This window comes from Equus caballus, chromosome 16 (genome assembly GCF_041296265.1).
Source record: "Equus caballus isolate H_3958 breed thoroughbred chromosome 16, TB-T2T, whole genome shotgun sequence".
In the NCBI taxonomy this organism is placed as follows: Eukaryota; Metazoa; Chordata; class Mammalia; order Perissodactyla; family Equidae; genus Equus; species Equus caballus.
In genome coordinates, this window is record NC_091699.1 from 63,875,137 (window position 1) to 63,897,077 (window position 21,941).

The 21,941-nt window shown below is 34.7% G+C and overlaps 1 protein-coding gene across 2 annotated transcripts in view; it reads right to left on the bottom strand.

Annotated features, from left to right (window-relative positions):
- The window catches only part of STT3B (STT3 oligosaccharyltransferase complex catalytic subunit B), a 112,137-nt gene that overhangs the window by 43,439 nt on the left and 46,757 nt on the right, over window positions 1-21,941 (bottom strand). For both annotated transcript variants that reach the window (XM_023620807.2, XM_023620806.2), the window contains exons 2-3: window positions 18,551-18,659; window positions 13,836-14,123 (exon numbers count right to left, since the gene is read on the bottom strand). In XM_023620807.2, the coding sequence (XP_023476575.1) occupies window positions 13,836-14,123; window positions 18,551-18,659 (397 nt within the window). The remainder of the gene's footprint in view (window positions 1-13,835; window positions 14,124-18,550; window positions 18,660-21,941) is intronic.

Below are 21,941 nucleotides of genomic sequence, written 5' to 3' on the forward strand. Positions count from 1 at the left end.
CGGATAAGTGGCTTGTGAATATTTTTTCCCAATTAGTGAGCTGTTTTTTTGTTTCAATCCTGTTTTCCCTTGCCTTGAAGAAGCTCTTTAGTCTGATGAAGTCCCATTTGTTTATTCTTTCTATTGTTTCCCTCAACTGAGGAGTTACAGTGTCCGAAAAGATTCTTTTGAAACTGATGTCAAAGAGTGTACTGCCTATATTCTCTTCCAAAAGACTTATTGTCTCAGGCCTAATCTTTAGGTCTTTGATCCATTTTGAGTTTATTTTGGTGTGTGGTGAAAAAGAATGGTCAATTTTCAATCTTTTGCATGTGGCTGTCCAGTTTTCCCAGCACCATTTGTTGAAGAGACTTTCTTTTCTCCATTGTAGGCCCTCTGCTCCTTTGTCGAAGATTAGCTGTCCATAGATGTGTGGTTTTATCTCTGGGCTTTCAATTCTGTTCCATTGATCTGTGGACCTGTTTTTGTACCAGTACCATGCTGTTTTGATCACTGTAGCTTTGTAGTATGTTTTGAAATCTGGGATTGTGATTCCGCCGGCTTTGTTTTTCTTGCTCAGGATTGCTTTAGCAATTCGCGGTCTTTTGTTGCCCCATATGAATTTTCGGATTGTTTGTTCAATATCTGTGAAGAATGTTCTTGGGATTCTGATTGGGATAGCATTGAATCTGTATATTGCTTTAGGCAGTATGGACATTTTAACTATGTTTATTCTTCCAATCCATGTGCAAGGAATGTCTTTCCATCTCTTTATGTCATCGTCAATTTCTTTCAAGAAAGTCTTGTAGTTTTCATTGTATAGATCCTTCACTTCCTTGGTTAAGTTTATCCCAAGGTATTTTATTCTTTTCGTTGTGATTGTGAATGGGATTGAGTTCTTGAGTTCTTTTTCTGTTAGTTCATTGTTAGTGTATAGAAATGCTACTGATTTATGCACGTTAATTTTATACCCTGCTACTTTGCTGTAGTTGTTGTTGATTATCAGTTTGGTAGCTTTTTAAGGAGTTATACCAAATACACAACCCAGCAATTCTATTCCTGGCTATTTACTACCTAGAAAAAATGAAAACATATGTCCACGCAAACACCTGTACCTAATATTCATAGCAGCATTACTCATAATAACCAAAATCTGGAAATCCAAATGTCTACCAACTGATACACAGTTAAACAAAATGTGGTATATATCCACACAGTGGAATCTTACTCAACAATAAAAAGAAGTAAACTACTGACACACGCCACAACATGAATAAACCACTAAAACATGGTAAGCAAAAGAAGATAAACACAAAAGAATATATATTATATGATGTTATTTACATGAAATTTCTAGAAATAGAAAGCATATGAGTGGTTGCCTGGGTCTAGAGATAGGTAGACAAGTGGGGCTTGACTGCAAACAGAAGCGAAAGAACTTTTGGGAGCGATGGAAATGATCTAAAATTGAATTGCCATGATGGTTACAGAAATTTACAAATTTACTAAAACTCATAAAACTTAAAATAGGTGAATTCTATTGTACATAAATTATACCTAAGTAAAGCTGTTTTAAAAAGAAAAAAGAGGAAAACCAAAAAATAAAAAAAAGATTAACCTGTCAGGAAGGCAACTCCTTTCTAAGAGATCCTACAAAATGGGATGGCTTACTAGAAAAGGGAAAGGTAAAGACAAGCATCTTTAGAATTAACCAGCTGCCAGGCAGGGTAGAGAGATCTCTTGCCTTCTTCTTTACTCAAGCAAAGATACATTAAATAAAACAGGCAGGATACAGAATTGTACTTAGCAAACAATTACCAACTATGCATAGGAGGAAATAGTAACATGTGTGGGAAAATGAATACAGATAGAAAATATATCAAAATGTCTAGTTAAAGGTGCTAGAACTACGAGTAATTTTTTTGTATTTACTCAATTTTCTGTAATTTAACTCTAATTTTGTTTTTTAAAGATTTTATTTTTTTCCTTTTTCTCCCCAAAGCCCCCCGGTACATAGTTGTATATTCTTCGTTGTGGGTCCTTCTAGTTGTGGCATGTGGGATGCTGCCTCAGCGTGTCTGATGAGCAGTGCCACGTCCGCGCCCAGGATTCGAACCAATGAAACACTGGGCCGCCTGCAGAGGAGCACGTGAACTTAACCACTCGGCCACAGGGCCAGGCCCTAATTATAATACTTTTGCAACAAAAATTAGTAAGCATGATCAAAGACCCAATAAAAGTTTTAGAACAAAAAAGTCCTATAGTCTGGCAGTTAGAAAATGCTAGTTTAGATTTTACCTAGTGGGCAACAAAAAGAATCTTAAAAGGTGAGCCTTCATTTCACTTTCATTATAACCTTTCTTCAAAGCAAGAATAAGCTGGTACCTATCCACAAAAAACACTGGACAGATCAAACTTGGTATGGCCATGAGTCACACCTGTGTATCTCACAAGCCTTTCTGCTCCAGCTTTGTAATTGTCCTTAATTTGGTTATATTTGTTTAGTAGCTTACTACTGCTTAATGAGTACAAAGCACAGAAGGTTTACTACTACCTAATTAATAGGACAAAGGAAAAGTTTAGTTTAGCTCAGATCTTCCTATTCTGAGGGAATATGGTAAAGGCCTGGGTAGGAAAGATGACACTTGTTCTGACAGAATTAAAATCATTTCTTTCTCCTTTGCTAAGTTTGTCCCTAAACTTAACCTAAAGGTAGAATTAGTTACAATGGAGTTATACGATGTTTGAACAATGGGTCAAACCATACACAAAAAAAGCATAGCAAATTAGAATTGAAACTTTAAACCCTAAAATAGATAATCTGAATAGGCCATTTTTATCAAAGAAATTGAATCAATAATTAATAACTTCCAAAACAGAAAACACCAGGCCCAGATGGTTTCACTGGTGAATTCTGCCAAACATTCAAATTCTCAACAAAATATTAGCAAACTGAATCCAATAATGAATACAAAGACTTACACACCACGACTAGGTGGAATATAACCAGGTATTCAAGGGTGGTTCAACATTTGAAAAACAATGTAATCCAACACATCAAAAAGTTAAAGGAAAAAGATCATATAATTTTATCAATAGATGCAGAAAAAGCATTTGAGAAAATCCAACACCCAGTCAAGATAAAATCTCTAAGCAAAGCAGCAACAGAGGGGAACTACCTCAACTTGATAAAGAATACCTACAAAAAGTCTACAGCTAACATCATACTTAACGGTGAGAAAATAAAGCTTTCCCACTAAGATCAGGAACAAGGCAAGGATGTCCCCTCTCAATACTCCTTTTCAACATTGAACTGGAAGTACTAGCTGATGCAATAATAAAAGAAAAAGAAACAGTATACGGATTGGGAAGAGAAGGTTGTTTTTGTTTGCAGATGACGTGACAGTCTATGTAGAAAATCCCAAAGAATTAAAAAAAAAAAACTACTGGAACTAATGGCTGATAATAAGCAATGCTGTAGGATACAAAATTCAACTGAGTCCCTATATACTAGCAAAAAACAATTGGAATTTAAAATAAAATATACAGTACCATTTAGAACACAATGCCTATTACCACAGCAATACATACATACATAGGTATAAATCTAACAGAGTATGTATAGAATTCATATGTGGAAAACTACCAAACTCTGTTAAAAGAAATTAAAAAAAAAGCTGAATAAACGGAGAGATAGTCCATGTTTATGACAGGAAGACTAAATATTGTTAAGATGTCAGTTCTTCCCAACTTGAAAAAAAAATCTATAGGAGGCAATCTGATAAGCACTGTTCCAAGTACTATCTCATCTGCATTAGCTTTGTTTTTGGTGAACAGTAACAACAGAAGTAACAACAAACATGTTCTCATCACCTTCTGTGTTCCCACAATGTTCTATAACTTGATATAAATTTATTTTATTTACATATATATTTATGTAAATATATAAACTTGTTTAAATCATATGAGGTAGGTACTATTATTACTTCCATTTTACAGTTGACGAAATAGACATAGAGTGGTTTAAACAACCCACAAGGACAGAGCTGGAATTCAAAGAGGAAAACAAACCATGGCAGTTTGGCTCCAAAGACTGTACTCTTAACCACTCGATTCTGACGAAAAAAGGTAGAATCTCTATAGAACATGAATCCAAAAGCGTATTTAAAAATGTCCATCGACAGTGCTTTGAAAATAATGCTGCGACCCAGAGTACTTAATCTTTTTTTTTTTTTTTTTTGAGGAAGATTAGCCCTGAGCTAACTGCTGCCGATCCTCCTCTTTTTGCCAAGGAAAGACTGGCCCTGAGCTAACATCCGTGCCCATCTTCCTCTACTTTATATATGCGATGCCTACCACTGCCTGGCTTTTGCCAAGCGATGCCATGTCCACACCTGGGATCCGAACTGGTGAACCCTGGGTTGCTGGGAAGCAGAACGTGCAAACTTAACTGTTGTGCCACGGGGCCGGCCCCATACTTAATCTTTTAAATTTTAAAAATATATATCTTTTAAAAGAGGTTAAACAGTTGGTTTAACAACTAAACGAAAGAGATTAAGCAGTGTCTTAAAAATAAACACCAGATGAGGAATCAGTAGACAACTTAATTTACATTTTAGAGATTACACAGGATAAAGTGTTTTCAAGTTCATAACTTCACTTTGCTAACAACTTTTCAGAGTAGTTAGAACTGTTATTATTTTTATTTTCAATTGGTAATGATCCAACTTTAAATAAATGTTAATTATCTATTACAACTCTGTAGCCAAAACATTTTTTATATTTTATTTATAAGAAAACTGAATGAGATAAGAAGCATCAAACACCTTGCCATGAGTCAGAAAATAACTTTTTTTATGCCAGAACTCAAACCCAAGTATTCTGATTTCAAATACTAGAGCTGCTTCCACTTTAAACCTAGTTTATGTTAAATGTCTTGCTTTAAAAAACAGAACACATGAAAAACTCACTACATAATCTCTCAGTCCTTAGTGAGGATGCTTTATCATTCTGTCACTCTACAATCCTTAAAAGCATTATGACATCCATAATTTCTCCTACTAGGTCATCAGCTTCATTTAACCCTATATGATCAAACATATAAAACAGCACCTGATCCATACTGTATTCTACAAAACTATCTGTTGAGCTAATAAAAAAAATTATGTCACAAAGAAAAATAATGTTGTAATGGACAAGTTGACCCCAAAATTCATATGGAAATGCAAAGGACCCCAAATAGGCAAACAAAATAATAGTAAAAATAAAAAATAGTCTAAAAGCTAGTAAAAGCTAGTATTACTATAACTTTGGTTTGTAATTCCAAATTTTGTCTTCTACATAATTTAAGAGACTAACACATTTAAAAGAATTATTAGTTTATGTTTTTGCACCCATACAATGTATAAAGATGTAATTTAGTAACATCAGCAACCAAAAGGGGTAGGAATGGAGCTTTAAGAAGCAGGTTTTTTGCATATTATTGAAGATGAGCTAGTATAAATTCAAATAAGAGTATTATAATTTTAGGATGTTCAAACGTAACCTCCATGGAAGCCACAAACAAAATAGCTATAGAATATATACAAAGGGAAATGAGAAAGGAATTTATAATATTTCCCAACAAAAAATATCAACTAAAAGATGACAGCAATGAAGGAAATGAGGGACAGAAAAGCTACAAGGCATACAGAAAACAAATAGCAAAATGACAGAAACAAGACCCTCCTTATTAATAATCACTTTAAATATAAACAGATTAAACTTTCTAATCAAAAGACAGATTGGCATAATGGATAAAAACACATGGTTCAACTATATGGTGTCTACAAGACACTCACTTCAGATCTAAAGACACAAATAAAGTGCAAGGATAGAAAAAGACATCCCATGCAAATAGTAACCAAAAGAGAACAAGGGTGACTATACTATTATCAGACAAAACAGACTTTAAATCAAAAAAGGCTAAGACAAAAAAGGACAATATATATTAATAAATGTTTCAGCACAGCAAGTATAACAATTAACATTTACACACTTAATGACAGGCCATCAAATTATATGAAGCAAAAACTGACAGAAACGAAAGGAGAAACAGATAGTTCTACAATAATAATTAGAGACTTCAATATCCCACTCTCAATAACTGATAGAACCAGAGAGAAGATATGCAAAGAAATGGAGGACCACAATAGACCAACTAGCTCTAAGAGACATACAGAACACTCTACCCAACATTACAGCAGCATACACATTTTTCTCAAATGCACATAGGACATTTTCCAGGATACACCATATGTTAGGCTACAAATTAAGTCTCTATTAATAGATTTAAAGATACTATACAAAGTATTTTCTCTGATCACAAGGGAATGAGGTTAGAAATAAAAAACAGAAGTGAAATTAGAAAATACACAAATTTGTGGAAATTAAACAACCAATGTATCAAAGAAGAAATCACAGGAAAATAAGAAAAAATTTAGAGATGAATGAAAATGAAAACATAACATACCAAAACTAAAGGGACAGTGCTAAGGGGGAAATTTACAACTATAAACAAATACATTTAAAAAAAAAAGCAGATCTCAAATTAACAACCTAACTTTACAACTTAAGAGACTGGAAAAAGAAGAACAAACTGAACCTAAACTAGCAGAAGGAAGGACATAATAAAGAGATAAAACAGAGAATAGAGAAATAATAAAGAAAAATCAATGAAACCCCAACCAAGCAATGAAACCCAAAGAAAAACTTGGTTTTTCTTTTTTGGATTAACAAAAGCAACAAACCTTTAGCTGGTTGGCCTAAGAAAAAAAGAGAGAAGATTCAAATTACTAAATGAGAAATGAAAACGGGAACATTCCTACTAATTCAGCAGAAATTAGGATTATAGAGAGTACTATGAATAACTGTATTGCCAACAAATTGGGTTACCCACATGAAAAGGACAAATTCCTATAAATATATAAAACCTATCAATACTAAATCACACAGAAATAGAAAATCTGAATAGACCTAGGAATAGTAAGCAGATTGGATTGGTAATCAAAAAATCTCCCAACAAAGAAAAGTCCTAGACCTGACGGCTTCACTGGTAAATTATACAAAACATTAAAAGAACTAACACTAATCCTTCTCAAACTATTCTAAAAAACTGACGAGGACGTAAGACTTCCTAACTCATTCTATGAAGCCAGCATTAACCTGATACCAAAGCCAGACAAAAATGCTACAAAAAAACCTACTGAGCAATATCACCTACAAACACTGATGCAGAAATTCTCAACAAAATACTAGCAAACAGAATTCAGCAGCATATTAAAAGGAGAGGAAGGAAAACAGCTAAGAGAAAGAAAAAGAAAGGGTCATAAAGAAAGTGATGTACAAGTTAGGAAGAAGATCCAAGGAAAATGAAACAGTGAAACAAACTAATATTTAAAACTAACCAAAGACAACTTTCCAGGAATAAAAAATAATCAATCTACATGTTGAAAGGGGCCATCATTACCAGAAGGGTTAACTTTGGGACATATTCTAAGAAATTTATTAGACTTTAATGCTGTAGGAAAAAATCCTCTATTACTTCAGGAAAAAAAGACCAGATTTCTTACGAAAAACATAAAATTAGGCCCTTGCAGGACAATTGGTCCATGCCCAAAGGTCCCTGATATTTGGTCCTGTCCAAAACCATCTGGCTTGGACGAAATATGCTCATGGATGTTTTGGATGTCCAAATGTCTTATGGACATTTTGGACAGGACCAAAAGTCAAGAACCTTATGGCGTGGAGCAAATGTTTCACAGATGTTTTGAATAGATCCAAATGTCTGCTAATCAATTAGGTTCTTAACAGTAACAAGCAAAATAAAATGATGGTGGTACAACAATTTGAAAAAATTCAAGCAAAGGACATATGATCTAGAACTTTATATCCAGCCAAACTCTCAAGTATGAGGCTATAAAAAAACGGGTTTAAACATGCAAGAACTTGAGGAATACTGTACTCATGAGCCTTTCCTGTCTACTGCAGGAATACCTGCATCCAACAGAGAAATATCATGTTTAATAAGTATACAAATAATATTAATACACAATATATTATGTACTAATCTATAATATAAAACACACATTACATATTTAATAACATATATGTCAATATATAATATATAATAAAAACCATATATGAAAAACAGCAAACACACTCAATGGTGAAAGATTTTCCTCTAAGATTAGGAACAAGACAAGAATGCCCACTTTCTCCACTTCTATTCATCATAGTACTTGAAGTTCTATCCAGAGCAATTAGGCAAGAAAAAATATAAAAGGCATCCAAATTGGAAAGGAAGAAGTAAAACTATCACTGTTTGCAAGTAATATGACCTTATATGGAGAAAACACTAGATTCCACACACACATAAAATATTAAGAGCTGGGCCAGGCTGGTGGCATAGTGGTTAAGTTCACACGCTTCGCTTTGGTAGCCCAGGGTTCGCCAGTTTGGATCCTGGGCATGGACCCACACACCAGTCATCAAGCCATGCTGTGGCAGCATCTCACACACAAAATAGAGGAAGATTGGCAACAGATGTTAGCTCAAGGCCAATCTTCCCCACCAAAAAAAAAAAAAAAAAGTTAGAGCCAATAAATGAACTCAGCTAAGTAAAAGGATACAAAGTCAACACACAAAAATCAGCTGCATTTCTATAAACTAATAATGAACAATCTGAAAAGGAAATTACCAAAAGATCCCAAGTAATAGTAGTATCAAAAAGAATAAAATACTTATGGATTAACTAATGAAGTAAAAGACCTGTACAATGAAAACTATAAAACATCACTGAAAGAAATTAAAGAAGACATAAATAAATAGAAACACATCCCATGTTCATTCATGGATTAGAAGACAGTATTGCTAAGATGACAATACCCAAAGTAATCTACAGAGTCAAAGCAATCTGTATCAAAATCCCAGTGTTGTTTTTTGCAGAAGTAAAAACAACCCATCCTAAAATTCAAATGGAATCTCAAGGGACCCCTAATAACCAAAAGGATCTTGAAAAAGAAAAACAAAACTGAAGGACACACAGTTCCTGATTTTAAACTTACTACAAATGTATAAAGACATACTTACAGATAGACCAAAGGAACATAATAGAACCCCCAGAAATAAACTTTTGTATATATGGTCAAATGCTTTTTGACCAGGGTGCCAAGACCATTCAATGGGGAAAGGACAGTCTTTTCAACAACTGGTACTGGAAAACTTGGATATCCATGTGCAAAATAATGAAGTTGGACCCTTCCCTAATGCCTTATACAAAAAGACCTAAATATCTCAGAAGAAACAGGGCAAAAGCTTCATGATATTAGATTTGGCAATGATTTCTTGACTATGACACCAAAGGCACAGCAATAAATGAAAAAATAAACAAATTTGACTTCATGAAAAATTAAAAATTTTGTGCATCAAAAGACAGTATCAGCAGTATAAAAAAAGCAATGCACAGAATGGGGAAGAATTTGCAAATTATGTATCTTCAAAGGATTATATAGAAGATTATTATACATTACAGAGGATTATATAAAGGATTATCATCTATTACATAGAGAACTCCTAAAACTCATCAACAAAAAACAACCAGATTCAAAAATGGGGAAAGGACTTACATAAACATTTCTCCAAAGATATACAAATGGCCATTAACCACATGAAAAGATGCTCAACATCACAGATCGTTAGGGAAATGCAAATTAAAACTACAAGAGATACCACTTCACAACCATTAAGAAAGCTACTATCCAAAAAAAAAAACAATAACAAGTATTGGTGAGGACATAGAGAAACTGGAACCCTTGTGTACTGTTGATGTGAATGTAAAATGGTACAGCAGCTATGGAAAAACGTATGGTGGTTCCTCAAAGAACTGAAAATGGAATTACCACACAATCTGGCAATTTCACTTTTGGGTATATACACAAAAGAATTAAAAGCAGGGTCTCGAAGAGATATTTGTACATCTATGTGCACAGCAACATTATTCACAATAGCTAAAACATGAAAGCAACCCAGTGTCCATCAAAGGATGAATGGATAAACAAAATATGGTATATAAATATCAAAGAATATTATTCAGCCTTAAAAAGGAAGGAAATTCTGACATATGTTACAATATGGATGAACCTTGAGAACTTTATATCAAGTGAATAAGCCAGTCACAAAAAGATAAAAACTATATAATTCCACTCACATGAGATACTTAGAGTACTCAAAATCACAGAGACAGAAAGTAGAATGGTGGTTGCCAGGGGCTGGGGCAGGGAAGAATGGGGAGTTATTGTGTAATGGGTAGAACTGAACTCTACACTTACAAATGGTTAAAGACGGTTAATTTTATGTTATGTATATTTTACAACAATTAAAAAAAACTCATATGAGACACCACTTCACACCAGTAGGCAACAGAAAAGTAACAACAAAAACAGAAAAAAACAAGTATTGGTGAGGATTTAGAGAAATCAAAACCCTCATACACTGCTGGTGGGAATGTAAAATGGTGCAAACACTGTGGGAAAAGAGTCTGGCAGTTCCTCAAAAAGGTTAATCACAGAGTTACCACGTGAACCAATAATTCCATTCTTAGGTATATACTAAAGAGAAATGAAAACATATGTAAACACCAAAACTTGTACACAAATGTGAGTAGCATTATTCATAATAGCTAATACACAAAAACAACTCAAATGTCCATCAACTGGTGAAGGATTAAAAAATATGACATATCCATACAATGGATTATTCGGCCATAAAACGGAATGAAGTATTGATACATGTCAAAGACATGAATGATTATGTAAAGCTAAAGAAATCATACATAAAAATTCATATATTTTATGTGGGATCTTACGTGGGTTTTATTTATATGAAATGTCCAGAATAGGTAAGTCTACAGAGACAGAAATTAAATCAATGGAGGGAGGGTGGGAATTGGGAGGTACAGGATTTCTTTAGGGAGAAATGTCTGTAAATAATAGAAGATACTTGTGCTTGCTTTGGCAGCACATATACTAAAAATAGAAGATACTAAAAACAATTGAATTGTACACTTTAAAAAGGTTAAAGTGGTGAATTTTATTTCACGTGAATTTTATCTCAATTTTTAAAGGTTAAATTTTAAAAAATGTTAAAAGGTAATTAAGGTGCCAGCTAACACACTCCTGCAATGGTTCAGATTCATATGTTAGAAGAAAATAAAGAATACAAAACTATAGACAAGACCACTTTTGTGTTTCTTAAAAAGCATAAAGACAAATACAGATTAAAAATAAATAGAGGATGGGGCCGGCCCAGTTGCACAGGTCTTAAATTCGTGCACTCTGCCTCAGTGGCCTGGGGTTTGCTGGTTCAGATCCCAGGTGCGGATCTACATACTGCTTATCAAGCCATGCTGTGGCAGGTGTCCCATGTATAAAACAGAGGAAGATGGGCACAGATGTTAGTCAGGGCCAGTCTTCCTCAGCAAAAAGAGGAGGATTGGCAAGGGATAGTAGCTCAGGGCTAATCTTCCTCAAAAATAAATAAATAAATAAAAATAAAAAATAAAATAAAAATAAACAAATAGATGACAAAAAATATACCACGCTAACACTAATCAAAAGAAAGCAGTAGTTATATTAATTTCAGACAGAGCAGACTTCAAAGCAATGAAAGGTATCAGGGATAAAGAAAGGCATTACATAATGATAAACAGATTAATTCTCCAAGAAGACATAATTCTTAAAGTATATGTGCCTAACAACAGAGTGCCAAACTATCTAAGGAAAAAACTGATAGAACTGCGAGGAGAATTGGAAGAATCCACTATCACAATTGGAAACTTCAAAACCCCTCTCTCAGAAATGGACAGATCCAGCAGACAGAAAATCAGTAAGGATGTAGTTGAACTCAACAACATCATCAATCAGGTGGATATAATGGACATCTATAGACTGCTTCATCTAAGAATAGCAGAATACACCTTGTTCTCAAGATCACAGGGAACAGTCCCAAGATAAATCATATTCTGGGCCACAAAACACACCTTAACAAACTTAAAAGAACAGAAATCACATAATGTGTGTTTTCAGCCCACAATGGAATTAATCTAAAAATCAGTAACAGAAAGATAACTTGGAAAATCTCAAAATACATGGAGATTAAACAACATAATTCTAAGTAACACATGGGTCAAAGAAGAAAGCACAAGAGAAATTTAAAATACTGTTAACTAAGTAAAAATGAAAACACAACTTTTCAAAATTTGTAGGATACAGAGAAAGCAGTGCTTATAGGGAAATTCATAGCACTAAATGCATATAGCAGAAAAGAAAGATCCAGAAAAAGAAGGGCAATTTAAATCCAAAGGAAGTAGGAAAAAAGAAATATGAACTACAGCAGAAATCAATGAAACTGAAACAAGAAATCAACAGAGAAAAATCAATGAAACCAAAAATTGGTTCTTTGAAAGATCAACAAAATCAATAAGCCTCTAAACAGGCTAAGAAAAAGAGGACACAAATTAGAAATATTAGAAATGAAAGAAGGGACATTACTACAAATCCCATGGGCATTAATTAAAAGGGTAATAAAGAGATACTATAAACAATTCTATGCCCACAAATTTGATAACCTAAATGAAATGGACCAATTCCTTGAAAGACAAAATCTGCCAAAATTCACATGTAAAGAAATAGACAATCTGAATAAGCCTGTATTTATTAAAGAGATTGAAGTAATAATAACTTCCAAAGCAGAAAGCACCAGTTCAAGTTCACTGGTGACTTCTACCAAACATTTAAGGAAGAAATTATACCAATTCTCTACAATCTCTTTAAGAAAATAAAAGCAAAGGGAATACTTCCTAACTCATTCTATAGGGCCAGAATTATCCTAATACCAAAACCAAACAAGACATAAGAAAACTACAGATCAATAATCTCTTATAAACACAGATGCAAAACTCAACAAAATATTAGCAAATCAAATCCAACAATGTATTATAGAAATTATATATCACAACCAAGTAAGATTTATCGCAGGTACGAAAGGCTGGTTCAACATTTGAAAATTAATTAACATAATTCATCACATCAAAAGGTCAATGGGAAAAGATCACGTAACTGTATGAATAGACGCAGAAAAAGGATTTGACGAAATTCAACATCGATTCACGATACAATCTCCTAGCAAACTGGAAATATAGCAGAACTTCCTTAACTTGATAAATAATATCTACAAAAAATCTACAGCTAACACCATACTTAATGGTGAGAAACCTAAAGCCTTCCCACTAAGATCAGGAACAAGGCAAGCCTGTCCCCTATCAACACTGTACTGGAAGTACTAGCTAATGCAATAAGACAAGAAAAGGAAATAAAAGGTATATAGATTGGGAGGAGAAAACTTGGCAACAGCAAAATAATGCCAGTTTCACAAACAGAATTCAAAATCTCAAGCCACTGAACCACATTTCAACTTTCCAAAGTCTTTCTGATCCCCTTCCTCTCCAAAAAAGAAACAAAAAAAAACCAATACCTTGTTTTTTGGAACTATGACTTATAAAGTAAGGATATTATCATTGCCTGTAAAATAGGTGTAACAAGATTGTTGTCAAAATTATATATATACACGTACATACATATATATATAATAGAGAGAACAGTACCATTTTTAAATGTTATTCATTATTAAATTTATTATGAATAGTAACAGAGAGCTCTGAATGCAACTATAATTGATAAAAGATAAATGAGTACAACCAATAGCATTTTAGGAGAAAGTTCATGCATATTAATAGCAGCAAAACATTAAGTGTTACTTACCCAAAGGTAGTATGTGAACTGAAGTGCAAAAATAGCAATGCCTTCGTTATCAAAGGATCCAGCTACTGACCGAGAAATGTAACCTGGTACAATAGCAATAAAACAAGCAGCTAAAAGTCCTGCTCCTTGGTTCCAAAGTTCTCTGGTAAGCAGAAAAGTAGATATAGATGTAAGGCCGCTAAAAGTTGGTGCAAGGAACACACATACATCTCTTATGTGAACTGTTATGTTCAATGTATTTAAAATCCAATGGATAAGGCCAGCTGTTATCATCAACCCTGGGTAAACCTAGGAAGAAAAACATCGAAAATTTTAATTACATATACAGTGAGGCAGGAAAACATGAACATAAGTTCTTTTCTGTATTATTACATGTTGTTTACTGTAAGTTTGAGAATAAGATCTCAAAACAGTTTGCCTTCCTCACACACTACAAAATTAAATGTTCTTTTGGATTGGATACCAAGAAAAAGCACAGATATGGAGAGATAGATATTTAAATAAAAGATCAGATAGAATGAATGATCAAAATTGAAAATGTTTAACAATGGAAAACCATAGGTAACTTTCTTATTGATCCCATTAACTGTTTTTTCACTATAAAACAGAGTCCTAGTCTAACTTACACTTAAGTTTGGTGTTTTAACATGCTCCAATTTTGCTGATAATTTGTGTATGTATAAGAGAATGAGAAAAGGAGAGAAGATGAAGAAAAGTTATATGCAATATTATTTAAGTGGTATTTATAAATGATTTTTCCCTTTCAAAGCCAAGATTTGGAAAGTAAACAACTCTAGCTAGGAAAAGAAAGACTAGTCATTTGGTGAATTCAAAGATAATATTTTGGAACTCCTGGAAGGTTGAATGTTTTTAAACCACCTAAAGTATTTAAGGATGGAAGGGAAATAATAATCTAGAAGAGGCCAATAAATAGTTGTACTCCTCACCCTCACTCTCTAAAAGTGGAATATGAAAGCTTTATTAAGAGGATTCAAAGAACAGTAAATAGGACATTATTTCTGAGCTATTCATCAGTGATTAAAACATGTATGATAGTCCCCCCTTATCCACAGGGGATATGTTCCAACATCGTGAGTGGATACCTGAAACCTAGGATTGTACTGAACCCCATATAGACTATGTTTTTTCCTATACATACATACCTTTGATAAAGTTTAATTTATAAATCAGGCACACTAAGAGATTAACAATAATAAAACAGAACAATTATAACAACATAATAAAAGTTATTGTAGATCTTAGCAACCTCAGCTACAATGTTTAGCAAATCAGCATACAATTTCTTTTCTTTCCTTATTAAGTCACGAACTTTCACCCTTGTACTTAAAGGAATCTACTTTATGGCTTCTCACTGGCATATCCAAACTGCTAGCATCACTACTCTTGAGCTTTGAGGCCATTTATTAAGCAAAATAAGTGTTACTCAAACACAGGCAGTGCAATACAGCGACAGGTGATCTGATAACTGAATAGGCTACTAAGTGACTAATGGACAGGTAGCGTATACAGTGTGGATATGCTGTACAAAGGAATGATTCACATCCAAGGTGGGACGGAGAAGGACAATGTGAGATTTCATCATGCTATTCAGACCAGGATGCAATTTAAAACTTAGGAATTATTTCTGGAATTTTCCATTTAATATATTCAGACTGCAGTTGACCACAGCCAACTGAAACTGTGAAAAGTGAAATTGTGGATAAGGGGGTCCTACTGTATTTACATTTCCATCCTTAGCTAAATCCTAAAAGATTCTTTTCTTTCTCCATCATTGAAACTATAAAGAATGCTATAAATTTCTTTCCAAGCTGTACTATTTAAAATTGCAAACTCCTCATGGTCTTCAACCTACTCCCTTTCTTTTCCTCCATAGCACTTATCAACATTTCACATACTATTTATTTTACCTTTTTTATTTGTCTATTAACTAAACACTGTCACAAGAATATAAGATCCAAAATAGCAGGAAAAATTTCATCAGCATCCAGGACAATCATTAGCACAAAATGGATGCTAAATACCTTTTGTATTCATGGAAGCAGAATGGAATAAAGGAAGGTGGAAAAAAGTGTGGGAATTATCACTAGTGTTAAAAATTAAAATTTTGTTCTATTTCACATACGATAATACCAGGTCCCAGTGTTGGATTTTGTCAGCCATATTCAAAACAAAAGGATATGACTTTGAAAATACCTCTAAAGGTAAGTCAATACATCCATGACAATATGGCAGACTGAGCTGACTTACAAAGTATAGCCAAAATACACAGAAGTATTGGATCAAAAGACCAAAAAAGCCTAACCAAACAAAAGAAAATCACCCAACAACAAAGGCATTACTTAAGCTCAGAAGACAGGGAACCCTCCAGATGCCAAAAATAAAGGGGAAATTCAAAGTAGGAACTGATGCCATTGGAGCCCAAAAGGGAGGGGAAAAAAAAACCACATCAGGCTTGATATACACCTTAGGGACTTTAGATAGGGGATTATGATTTAACACAGTGATCAGAGAAACGGCCTAATTCCCAGCACAAAACCAGGGCCCGTTTACAAAACTCTGTTGTTGGTAGTGCCATCCAGTCAATTCCGACTCCTGGCTAACCCTGTGGACAGCAGAGTAGAACCCTGCCTAGTCTTTTTGCACCATCCTCTCATCTTCCAGCACTGTATCAGACAATGCTCTGCAGCTATTCGTAGGGTTTTCATTGCCAGTTTTTGGAAGTGGGTCCTTCTTCCTAGTCTGTCTTAGTCTGGAAGTTCCGCTGAAACCTATCCATGGATGACCATGGATGACCCTTCTGCTATTTGAAATCCTAGTGGCACAGCTTTCAGCATCACGGCAACATGCAGCCACCACAATATGACAACTGACAGATGGGTGGTGTGGTTTCCCTGATCAGGAAATGAATCCAGGCTGTGGCGATGACAGTGCTGAACCTTAATCACTAGACCACCAGGGCTAGCTATTTATGAAACTAGACTAGACAAATTCTACCCATTCATCAAGGGAAACAATAAAGAACTCCTGTCTTATTTACAAAGCTTTGAATAGAAACAAATGCAAACGAGAAAGATTATTATAGGGATGGTCTCAAACACCAGGACACCAGAAGCCTCAGAAACAAGCCTCCACTGAGGATGAAGTCAAGATAAAAAGTTATAAACACACTAGCAAACAAACGATAGTCATCAAATATTAATACAATAAGGTATATGACAATATTAGCACCACAAGAAGTGCAGATAACAGCCATCTACCACATTTCTTACTATTCAATATCTTTCTGATTTGCCCTGGAGAGCATCATGACTACTTTCCTTGTATCTTTATCTCTATTTGCATCAAAGATAAGAAGATGCCCAGATTAGAAACAGAACATCTTACTACCACAGAGAACATATTCTTTCCAAACACATAGAGAACATTTATAAAATTTGTCTATATCCTAGACCACAAAAATCCAGTCTCAAATTTCAAAGTATTGACATTATAGAATTTGTTCTCTAACCACAATATATTTGAAATATAAAGCAAAAAAAAGATAACTGGGAAATCCTCTTATGTTTAAACGTAAAATACAATTCTAAATAATCCAGAAATCAGGGGAAATTAAAATACATTGTGACTTGAATGATAATGAAAATACTACATGTGAAAACTTCTGCAGGGGCCAGCCCCATGGCCTTCTGGTTAAGTTCAGCATGCTCTGCTTTGGTGGTCCACGTTTGGTCCCAGGGTGCGGACCTACACCACTTTGCGGCCATGCTGTGGTGGCAATCCGCATACAAAATAAAGGAAGATTGGCACAGATGCTAGCTCCGGTTGAATAAATTAAATAAATAAATAAATAAATAAAACCCAATGCAATGTAGCTAAAACAGTGATTAGTGGGAAATTTATAACTTGAAAATGAAAACAGTGATAACAAAGAAAGGTTGAAAATTATTGGGCAAACTGTATCAGGAAGTCAGAAAAAAACATCCAAATAAACAAGAAAGTGGAAGGAAGGAAATAAATTGAAATTAATACAATAGAAGACAAACATTAAATAGAGGTAATCAACAAAGTCTAAGTTTCTTTGGGTTAAGAAATCTAATAAAACTGATAAACCTCTGACAAAATTGATTGAGAAAAAAAATACTAAGCATAAATGTTTCCCAAATAGGTGTCTGTCTTTCACTTTCTCTTCAATATTCTCCTTACATCCCAAATCCTAAAAATATTTTCCCTTACGTTATCTTATGGATATAATAACTCCTCATAAATTGTTATCAATACTCAATTACCTGGAGTAATTTACAACAGATTTGGGACTTGAAAATTAGGATTATCTAATTCTTCCAAATTCCTATTTCCTTCCAAAACATGTTTTCTCAATAAAGTTGCTATAGAACAAAACAGAAACACATAACCTGAACTTAAGATATACTATGACAAGAGATCCCCCTCTCAGCCCCCACCACTTGTCAGAGATAGTGGCTAGTGTGAGATAACACAAAAACAGGTTTGTGGGAGGGGCGGGAAGTGTCAAGAAAAGAGATTTAGTAAATTAAATACTGGATAATCAGCCAAAGAAAAATGTATTAGTTAACTATACAAAGCTTTCAAGAATCTCCATTATCTTGGCAATTAATAATTCACTCAAATAACCATAAAAATTAATGATTAACATAAATAACTTCAAATATACTTACAGTACCACCTACTATTCTTCCTAGTGGATACCATGCTCTTTCATCAAACCAATTTAAAAATTCATAGAACCCATGAGACGCAAGATGATGTGTTGATCTATAGTTAAACCTAGGAAAAACAGGAAAAAAAGAAATGTTATAAAACTTTGTTTACTAGAAAGAAATAGCTCCATCTTTCTAATATTTTAAAAATGAATGTCTCTCTATTTAACTCTATGGCTAAATATATCTTTTACAGCAATTTTCCTCAAACTTGAATAACAAATTATTCTCCAAGGAACAGGCTTATACCTCTAACGTAACAAAAAACAAAACCCCTTCCCTGTGAGAAACCACACCCACCCACAAAACTAATAATCCTCAAATTAACATTTGGCCATTGCTTGAGATACAGGTGGTTCATCGCTATGTATTTGCATATAAAAAAAGGTGACCAAGGGGCTGGCCCCGTGGCCGAGTGGTTAAGTTCGCGCGCTCCGCTGCAGGCGGCCCAGTGTTTCCTTAGTTCGAATCCTGAGCGCGGACATGGCACTGCTCATCAGACCACGCTGAGGCAGCGTCCCACATGCCACAACTAGAAGAACCCATAACGAAGAATACACAACTATGTACCGGGGGGCTTTGGGGAGAAAAAGGAAAAAATAAAATCTTAAAAAAAAAAAAAAAGGTGACCATACATAGAATTCATCAAATGATCAAAGAAGTCAATGGCTGTGAAAAGATTAAGAACCACTGACAGAAGATAGCATCAAAATGAAAGGACCATATTCAACACAATCACCTCCAAACCTACAACCCTAAAAATTACAGGAATAAAGAATAAAGGCATCATACTCCCTGACTTCAAAATATACTACAAAGTTAGAGTAATCAAAACAGCACAGTACTGGCACAAAAACAGACACATAGATCAATGGAAAAGAATTGAGAGCCCAGAAACAAAGCCACACATCTATGGACAACTAATCTTCGACAAAGGAGCCAAGAACATACAATGGAGAAAGGAAAGTCTCTTCAATAAACGGTGTTGGGAAAACTGGACAGCCACATGCAAAGAAAGTAAGTAGACCATTATCTTACACCATACACAAAAACTAATTCAAAATGTACTAAAGACTTGAATGTAAGATCTGAAACCATAAAACTCCTAGAAGAAAATATAGGCAGTATGCTCCTTGACATCGGTCTTAGCAGTATCTTTTCAATACCATGTCTACTCAGGCAAGAGAAACAAAAGAAAAAATTAACAAGTGAGACTACATCAGACTAAAAAGCTTCTGCATGGCAAAGGAAACCACCAACAAAATGAAAAGACAACCTATCAACTGGGAGAAAATATTTGCAAATTATATATCTGACAAGAGATTAATTTCCAAAACATATAAAGAATTCATACAACTCAACAAAAAAAAATGAACAACCTGATCAAAAAATGTGCAGAGGAGATGAACAGACATTTTTTTGAAGAAGATATACAGATGGCCAACAGGCACATGAAAAGATGTTCAACATCACTAATTATTAGGGAAATGCAAATCAAAACTATGTGAGATATCACCTCATGCCTGTCAGAATGGCTGTAATTAACAAAACAAGAAATAACAAGTGTTGGAGAAGATGTAGAGAAAAGGGAACCCTTGAACACTGCTGATAGGAATGCAAACTGGTGCAATCACTATGAAACACAGTATGGAGATTTCTCAAAAAATTAAAAATAGAAATACCATGTGATCCAGCTATTCCATTACTGGGTATTTATCCAAAGAACTTGAAATCAATAATTCAAAAAGATTTATGCACTCCTATGTTCATCGCAGCATTATTCATATCAGCCAAGATGTGGAAGCAACCCAAGTGCCCATGAACGGATGAATGGATAAAGAAGGGGTGCGTGTGCGTGTGTGTGTATGATGGAATACTATTTAGCCATAAAAAAGACAAAATCATGCCATTTGCAATAACATGGATAGACCTTGAGGGTATTATGCTAAGCGAAATACGTCAGATAAAGACAAATACCATAGGATTTCACTCATATGTGGAAGATAAACACACAGATAAGGAGAACAGACTAGTGGTTACCAGAGGGGAAGGGGGAAGGGGGTGGGGGTGGGGGCAAAAAGGATAAAGGGGTACATATATATGGTGACAGATGAAAACTAGACTATTGGTGGTGAACATAATGCAGTCTATACAGAAACTGAAATATAATAGTGTACACCCAAAATTTACACAATGTTATAAACCAACATGGCCTCAATATAATAATTCTAAAAAAAAGAATAAATTATAACAGCACTAAAACTATAAGAGAATAAACCATAACAACATTGTAAAACAAGAATATGACCTAAAGGAATGAAAAATTTAATCAATGAAAGACAAGAGATAAATGAGAAGAAACTACAGCCCAAACTGCAACCAGAAGTAAACTACAAACTACGGGGCGGGGGGGGGGGGGGGGGGGTGGCAGGCGGCGAGGGGGCAATTTCAGGGATATTCCATGTTAAGTATGAAGCAGTTATGGGGGACAGGAGAGAATCCTGCAGCAATCCTCAGACTAATAGCATTAGGAAGAGCCACGCAGGTGGATCCCGTTCCCCTACCATTGCCAAGTAAGGAAGTGATGAGCATCAGAGGTATCTGCACTACATGTAGATGAATCAAAAGGCAGAATAATGCTGGACAGAAAGAAGATGAACAGGATATCCTCATATCCAAAATCAGTTTGATATATCCTTCCCAGCAGCAAGTCATGACTCTCCCTACCACAATCACTAGATACAAACACTAGCATTTTTAGACAGACTCGATCAAATACAAAAATAAAGGGACCGACCCGGTGGCGCAGCAGTTAAGTACTCAAGTCGCACTTAGGCGGCCCAGGGTTCCCCAGTTTGGATCCTGGGTGCGGACAAGGCACCACTTGGCAGCCCATGCTGTGGTAGGCATGCCACATATAAAGTAGAGGAAGATGGGCATGGATGTTAACTCAGGGCCAGTCTTCCTCAGCAAAAAGAGGAGGATTGGCAGCAGATGTTAGCTCAGGGCTAATCTTCCTCGAAAAAATAAATAAATAAATAAGTACACACCCAAAAATCAAACATTTGAGAAAAGTAAGTAACATGAAAGCTAAGCATCAAAATAAACAAATGAAGGAACTAATACCACAGGAAACAGAAATAAGAGTATCTTCAGAGGGCTAAGACAAGCCAAAGCAGCCTGAAAGGAAGTATAACCTAGAGGTTAAGAGTATATGTTAGAATCATACTGCCAGTGTTTGAATATCTTAGTTCCATACTAACTAAATATGCAACCTTGATTGGGCAAATGACTTATGTTCTCTGTGATCTAGTCTCTTCATCTGTAAAACAGGGATAACAATATATCT